The sequence below is a fragment of the Magnolia sinica genome, chromosome 1 (assembly GCF_029962835.1).
Source record: "Magnolia sinica isolate HGM2019 chromosome 1, MsV1, whole genome shotgun sequence".
NCBI lineage: Eukaryota > Viridiplantae > Streptophyta > Magnoliopsida > Magnoliales > Magnoliaceae > Magnolia > Magnolia sinica.
This window is the reverse complement of record NC_080573.1, coordinates 5262357-5270655: the sequence shown is the minus strand read 5'-3', so window position 1 is coordinate 5270655 and position 8299 is coordinate 5262357. Positions and strand designations below refer to the sequence as shown.

At 40.6% G+C, this 8299-nt stretch overlaps 1 protein-coding gene across 1 annotated transcript; it reads left to right on the top strand.

The window, feature by feature from the left end:
- The first annotated feature begins 224 nt into the window (after positions 1-224).
- On the top strand, positions 225-6923 carry LOC131237389 (F-box/FBD/LRR-repeat protein At5g56420-like). Its single transcript, XM_058235127.1, has 2 exons — positions 225-1204; positions 6472-6923. Exons 1-2 carry the CDS (start codon positions 296-298, stop codon positions 6892-6894), a joined length of 1332 nt encoding a protein of 443 aa, XP_058091110.1. The 5' UTR covers positions 225-295; the 3' UTR covers positions 6895-6923.
- Positions 6924-8299: the final 1376 nt, after the last annotated feature.

Genomic DNA, 8299 nt, shown 5'->3' with positions numbered 1-8299 from the left:
TGCCAAATAAACACTACGGTGAGCCTTAGGAGGATTTTAATGGTGGATATCCAACCACTATTTCTTTCCTGTGGTGTGGTCCACCTGAGATTTATATCCCTCTCAATTTATTTACAGATATTAAAATTATCTGTAAAAGTGGATGAACGGAATGGATGAAACACATACATCATGGTGGGGCCCACAGAGCACCGACCAGCAGCCAATCCGTTTCCGATGTTTCTCGTCTAAACAATATACACCAACATCCAGGCATCCAAACGAACCAACTGCGCCCCCCACCCAACCTCCGGCCATGGCGAAAACCATCCGCAGATCCAGTGCCTCCACCACAACAAACTTCTGCGATCTACCCGAAAGCGTGCTCCTCCACATCCTCTCTTTCCTCCCCATTAAAGACGCCGTCACCACCTCTTCCCTATCAAAGGCCTGGCGCTACCTGTGGGCCCACTCCCCCACTCTCCGCTTCCACCAGCCCCTCATCACTCCCGACCCCACCGCTATAGACGGCTGGATCTTCTCATCCTTCGTCCATCAAGTCCTTCATCGCCACCACCAATCAAATCTGCAATCCCTCCACATCCAATTCGACTACGCCAATCAAGCCCTCGCTCCTCACATTGATACATGGATCCTAATTGCCGCCCGCAACAACATCCGAGAGCTTCATCTCGACCTCTCCGGCGACTGGCGCGACGACCATAACTCCCATAACCCCCGCTACAATCTCCCGCTCTCCTTCCTCAGATCGGTGCCCATCAGCGTCTTGAAGATCTCCAGATGCAATCTCGTTCCCGCAGGTGGGGCTCCCTTCCGCTTTCTCCGGACTCTGTTCCTCAGCGACGTTGAATTGACGGACGAGACTGTCTCGGGCCTCATTGACGGATGCCAGGAATTGGAGAATTTGACATTGGAGTCTTGTTATGGCATCAAACATCTGAAGATTTCATCAATGCGGCTTAAGGATCTTGCTATCAAATTCTATAGGGGAAAAAATAGCTTGGTCGAAATCGATGCGCCGAATCTGGCATCGTTCTGTTGCATGCATTACATTGCTGATGAATTCCGTTTCAAGGACATGTTGTCGCTCGTCAATGCATTCGTGCACTTCGAGCATGAAGCAGAGTGTTTTCATAGTTGGAGGAATATTGTGAAGTTTCTTAGTCATGTCAGGAATCTTACGACGTGGAATTGGTGGGGTGAGGTATGCTATAGCTTTATATTAGATTTTGTTTGCTTATTTGTTTTTTGTTTTGCACTTCTAGTGTTTGACTGAATGTCTGTTTGAGTCTTCTTTGAGAAATTGGAATTGAGGTTATGTCACCGGATATATATGGCATGTTTGGGTGACAATGTAAAGAAAAATGCTGTATACTGTGTGGCATGTGTTGAGTGTGAATTATAGAGCAACTATACTATATATGGTGATCACAGCCATTGATTTCGTAGGCCACTAGTTGGATGTGCCATGTCCTGAAAAATCATCATCATCATAATCATCATCATCATCTAAGCCTTATCTCAACTAATTGGGGTCAAATATGTGAATCCTTTTCCACCATTCCACTCTATCAAGGGCCATAACTTCAGTTAGATCATAGATCTTCAAGTCTTTTCTTGCGTCCTTTTGATCAACGGCCTACCAATTAACATTGAAAAGGAACAAGAAAAACAATTCACATCCAATAGTAGAAAATGTTCATTGATTGGAAGACTAGGGTCTATTTGTTTTGCCAATTACCCTAGTAAATGGGAGCAAAAGTGTTATTATTATGATTTCACCATTGCCAATCCAAATATGAGAATCGGTGGTCAATCGCAGATGTATTCTGGAGACAGGTAAAAGAACTTGTAATCATTGCACTTTTTCATGGCATTACTATGAAAATCTCAAAACCAAACAGCAACATCAATGTATTTTGGTGATGATTTGACATTAAAGTAATATAAAAATGCCATTATCATGATTTTACTGCTGATGAACCAAGCACGGGTATCAACAATCAAATGTAAATGTTGTCAAGAGACATGTAAAGTAATTTTTGTCATTGCACATTTCCTTTGCATTACCCTGGTAATAGGTGAAACAAATCATTTAATAGTTTAGGTTTTTTAAGCCATGAGAATCTAATCCTTTAAAAAAAAAAAAAAGCCATGAGAATCTAAATGCCAACTGCTGAACTAACTGAAAGTTTAGATCCAACTCTAGGAGTACGATTTTACTTAGTGTACGGAAAAGTGATCCAACTCTAGGAGTCCAATGTTATGTAGTGTAAGAAAAAGAAGTGAGCTTATAAAGAAGGAGGAGATTATGATTTAGAAAGGAAGATAAAAATAGAATATTGTGATTTATAAATAAATGTGTAAAATCGAATTAAGGATATTAAATAAATAACTGGAAGAAAAAAAATAAAATGTTAAAAATTATTTTAGAAGGAAGGAACTCATGCATATACGTTTAGGATTGTTCTTGATTGTAGCAATTTTTACAGAGATTGACTCGGGCCAAGTTATTGTGACTTGGTGGATCGGTCGAGTCAAAGCAAAACTCATTCGAGTTTTGAAAAACTCAGAGAAGTTTTGCATAGGAATGATCCACAGTGTGATTCGGCTAGTTTTTATTTTTTTTGTAAGGCTAGGTCTTGTTTTTTTTTTTTTAATTAATTTATTTTTTATTTAAGGAAGCCAAGTTCCTAGTTGACTCACCAAGTTTTCAAACAATGCTATAAACCATCCAACTGAACACTGAGATAGTATAGACGTCACAGATGGCACGAACCTGTGAAACTCCAATCATTCGGGAAATTACAGAACTAAAATTGTATAGCCAAATACTCAGATGAGGGTGAGAATAATGGATCTTCCTTAGATTTGTGAATTCTAGATATACTTGCGTTTGAAATTTAGACATACCAGTTATTTTTAGAACTTAAGGAGTGAACTGTACCAATTAGTCTACAAGGACAACTTTTGATACAGCTGCATAAACAATTATTCTTGGGAGTTGTAGGCTAGCAGATCCACCATCCCACATCTTTGTTGTGGTTAATACCAAAGCAATTACTTGGGTTACCTATAAAATCGGTATGCCTGGAGTCTTCTGATGCACTATCAAATTGAATTTCAATGATTGGACTAAGGAAGTGGAAATATCCAAAGTGATGATTTCCTTCTTTAGCATTCATGCTAAAAGAGTCACTGTGGAAATTCTTCATATGGGTTATGGTCAATTTGGAAGGAATGAAAAGATAGATGTTTTTGGAATTTAGCACACTTGATTAGTGGTCACATTCAAAGTGCTAGGGGATGAGTCAAAAAGTGTGAGATGGGGGTTAAAATTTTCAATGGTCATAGTGGGTAGCATGGACTTAAGTAGCGGTTTGCAAATGGTAGGGAGAAAATTGATTAGTTTTAGTGGAGCAGCCCAGGCCTTCTTTTTAGATGATTCCTCATTATTGCTGTTTGCTCGAAGCCTTATACCAACTATAATTGTGGTCGGCTTTTTCTTGCTTACTGTTGAAAGAAAGATGATTCCTCATAGTCCTACGTACGTCCGCACCAACTCCACCTATCCAGCCACCGACTGGAGTTTCCTATAAAGGAGGACGCACAAGAGAGAGAGGGATCATCCAAGTTTTGGGACGCGAAGCATAGGAGAGAGAGGGAGATTAGAGTTTTTTTTTTAGTTTTTTTCTATTTAGTTTTTTTATTTTTCTTCTTCTTTTCTTTTAAGAATTAGTTAATCATGCCTGTGGTTAGCTAACCTCTTAGCTAGGGCTAAGAGGTGAAACTTGTAGCATGATTAGGATGGTTGCTTTGCTTTGATTCATATTTATTGAACTCTCATGGATTCTAGTTTGATTATAAGGAATGTTTTTAGTTTTAATGGTTTGTTGTGACTCAAATTATAATAGATCTGCGATAGCTTGAGATATTCTCTTTTTATGTATTGAGATTGTGAACTTGGGAACCTTGTTGTTTACCATCGTCTTATGGGCATGGTTGGGTAACAGAATCCTTCCTAACTTTCACAATTCTCTTATGATTGGCTGTAAGATTGGTAAATTGCTGTTGTTTGCCATCGTCTCCTGGGCATGGTTAGGTGACGGGATCACTTTCAAATCTTCACCAATCTTATCCGTTGATGATTAGATCCATGAGAAGTTCAGAGATCTGACAAATCTCTTCTTACCAATTGGATAAGACATGACTCTGACTCCAGTTGTGTCCTTGAATCATTGCAAGGTAGCTTCCCAATTGCTACAAGTGGATCCTTGGAAACCCTAGTTTCCTTCCTCTGAATTCTCTAAGTTTTAGATAAATATTTCATAATTATTCCCTCAATTATATACGATTTAGATTTCATCTTAATCTCATTCTAGTTCTACTTAGTTTCAGACCACGTACAGGTTTCAGTCCCTTGAGATTCGACCTCGGTCTTACCGAGTTTATTACTACATCACAACACTATACTTGGAGAGTGAACAAGTTTTTGGCGAATTAATCCTTTTATCTCATAGCCCAGGCCCCACATCGCATGGGTTAGGACCTCGGTTGAACCCTTTTCGTGGGCCCCAAATCACATGGGCCACCTACCCCGAGTGGGTCCCTGCATTAATCACCCCCGGTGAGGAGCCTCGAACACGAGACCTCCCGCTATGATACCAATTTGATGCAGGACAATTAACCACTTGCTCTAAAAGCTCGAACTGTTAGAGTATGACGAATTGATCCCTTTATCTCATAGCCCAGGCCCCACATCGCATGGGTTAGGACCTCGGCCGAACCCCCTTCGTGGGCCCCAAATCACATGGGCTACCCACACCGAGTGTGTCCCCGCATTGGCGCATCCCACGGGCTACCCTACTCGAGCCCAGTGTGAAATGCGCATTAATCACCCCCGATGAGGAGTCTCAATCACGAGACCTCCCCGGTGGGCCTAAATCACATTGGTCACCTACTCCGAGTGTGTCCCCGCATCCCACGGGCTACCCCACTCGAGCTCGGTGTGAAAATGCCCTTACATTAGTTGCATACAGGTTGGATATGTGATGTAGAGCGGGTCGCGGACAGTTTCATGGCCAAGATGGATCAGAAAAGGCCCGGTCGACGACAGAAGTGATCCGGACCGTCGGACCTTAGATCGGGCGTATCTCGCAATCCAGAATGAGTTATCAGGCGTAAAATATATGATTTTGGGGTAGAACGAGCTACTTTAGCCAACCAACCCCGCTACTCTAGGTTGCGCAAGCCGGAGTTGCGAAATACCCCTGGATCAACGGTCATTTCCCTATTTTAATTTCGTTTTTACTATAAATAGTAAGTTTTAGTTTGATTATAACTCTTCATCCGTCAGGCTTTAGGAGTTGCGTCCAATGTGAAAAGAGCTTAGAATAATTAGGAGAACGGTTTGGTGAAGCCAAATAGGACACTATTTTTGGCCAAAAACCTTGCGCACTAGTAGACATCACGACCGTCTATAAATAGTAAGTTTACTATTTATAGTAAGTCGCGGATTCTAGGAGTTTTAGTTGTAGTTTGATTCTGATTTCTTTCCCATTGCTTGGTACCCCTATTTAAAGGGTTGTGAACTTGATTTTATTAATTAATTAATCAATTTCGAATTTATTAGAATTTATTTCTATTTTTTGCTTTCTTTCCTCGTGGATTCGAGAAGTCTCTGTGAGGAGTCCAGAGAAGCTCCGTGGATTCGGAGTAGTTATCCTCATCATGTTCATCCCTGCGTCAATACGAGTGATGCCATTCATATCAGCGTGATTAATCTTGACTTCTTTGATGTATTGATTGTAAATTATTGATAACCGAGTTGATAAGGATCTTGACTAATTCAAAGACTATAATGTTTTTCTCCCATCTTATTCTTGAGATCAAATTATTGACTTATATCATTGTTTCTTGGGTGCAAAGGATATGATGCTGAATATTCAAGACAGCAAAGAGATTCTGCCATATCATGCCCAGCATTTGGATCTGCAAACGGGATTTACCAAATTTGAGTTCCTAGGGCTAGCTATGTTACTCAACCATTCTCAATCTTGAAACTGTAGTCCTACAAATGGTTCCCACTATGGAGGATGATGTAAGTATAAGTATCAATCCAACTCCCAAGCTGCCAATTCTGCAATATAAGGGCCCTGATTATCCAGACCATCATCTGATGAGGCCCGCCATAGATACAGTACCCCAAAATTCTCCCGGAGTTGAAGTCCTAACCAAATATACAGTGAAGGACGAATAATACAGCTGTGGTACATTCCAATCAGGGTAGTTCGTGGTGTGTCCTCCATCCATGTGGGTCGCAACAGATCAATGGTCTGCAATCAAAATACGGACCCACATTTTTTTAGGCTTATTACCAACTAATTCTGCAACTCATGTATATAAGCTATTTTACCTATTCTCCTTGTTTACTGTTAGTTGTAAATTTTTTTTTTTTTGTCAATTTCTTAGGAAAGATACACAGGCATGTTCTTCGAGGATGTTTTTCCTGGCAGTCTGCCACAAACAGGAGAGGTCCTGGAGAAGCTTTTTCCTGGAAGTCTGCCACAGCTTAAGACAGGCGAATTCTTAGAGAAGTTTTTTCCTGGCAGTCTACCACGGCTCACGACTAGTGATTTCTTCGAGAAATTTTTTCCTGGCTGTTTACCATCCCTCAAGGTATTTAAGATAAGTGCATTCAGAGGAACAGAGAATGAACTAGAGCTGGTGAAATTTTTGCTTAAGCATGGGATGGCATTGGAGGAGGTGATTTTCGACCCTAATGACAAGTATGGATTTACGGACCAACCTCCACCTGAATTTTTGGCGGAACGATTTCAAGAAGTGCGAGCTTTTCCAAGATACTCTTCACATACTAAAATATTGCTCCTGTAGACAGTTGTCAGGTATTATAGAAACTTCTATTTTATTTAGAGATTGCTATTTTCGTCCCCGAAATTTATTTTATTTAGGGATTGATATTTTCATCCCTGAAACTATTTGTTCCACTCTGGAAAGGATAATTTGGACAGTACAGATAATCATACAGGTAAAAAATTATGACCAATATACCCCTGGTGGGGCCCAAATATCGATCATGGGGTTGGAAATCACATCCCCCACATGTATACTTTGAGTGCTTTTTCTTGAATCTCTTTTATGGCCTGTTTGGGATCAATCAAATGGAAATATGTATTTGGTGAATCATGAATTTGACAAATTCATTTTTTTGCCTGGAAACAAATTTTATGAATATTAATTGGGATGGAAGAGCTTTAATATTGTTTTTTTAGGAATCTTTATTTTGTTAATTTTGCAAATAACAACTTTTGGAGGAGGAAAGTTTTTGTGGAAAATCTATAGATTTGTGAGGGTGAGGGTTTGCCAGACCCATGGATTTTTCAAATCCCTGTTGGTTGCCAATCAACGAATTTTCTAATTCGAGTAAACCGGGTTGCCAATGGTCCGGGTCTGCCTGGTGGGTACCTGAACCCAGCCTGACATGAGCCCATATGGGTGTAGCTAAAGTGTGTGGGTTTGGGTTTGGGTAATTTTTTTGATGTAGGACATGAAAATTAAATATGATACGTGAGATTTCAGGCTTAAGATCACGTTAGTTCAGAAACAATTACACAAATTCCATATCCCACATGAAAGTTCAAACATTCAATTAAGGGGAATCTATGCGGGTCCAGGCCTACACATGATAGGGTTGGATCAATAAAAATTATGAACTAAACAATACTCAAATATAAGAAATAGTCATTCACACATGCATAGTAATCAGTCTCTAATCCAAGGGATTCACCAATTTCAAATTAAGGAACCATAAGGTAAGAAAATGGGCATAAAATTAGAGATTTGAGTAATTTAGAGTCAGGTTTAAGGATTTTGGGTGAAAGCGGAGTGAAAGTGAGGAGAGAGACGAACCAAAGAAGTACCGCATGCGTGGACAACAACAATGGGTCAGACGCACGTGCGTGTGATCTCGGCCGCACGTGTGTGGGGCTCGCTATTCAGAAAAAGGCCACCTTGGCCCTGGTCGGCCAGGGATGGACTCTAAAACCCCCAAATCTTAGCTCGATCCAATGTACGGTTTGTGCGTGGTGATCTGTCGAAGTTTCAGCACTCCTTTAGGGCCAGATTCTGAAATTCTGATGTGGGGAGGAGAATTGCTGCAATAGATGATTGATTTGAAGTATAGATGATGGGGTGAGATGAGAAGAAAGGATGATAGAAGATGGGTAGTAGAGATGGCGATGGTTAGGGGCGGATCGAGATAAATGTGGCTTCGCACCAC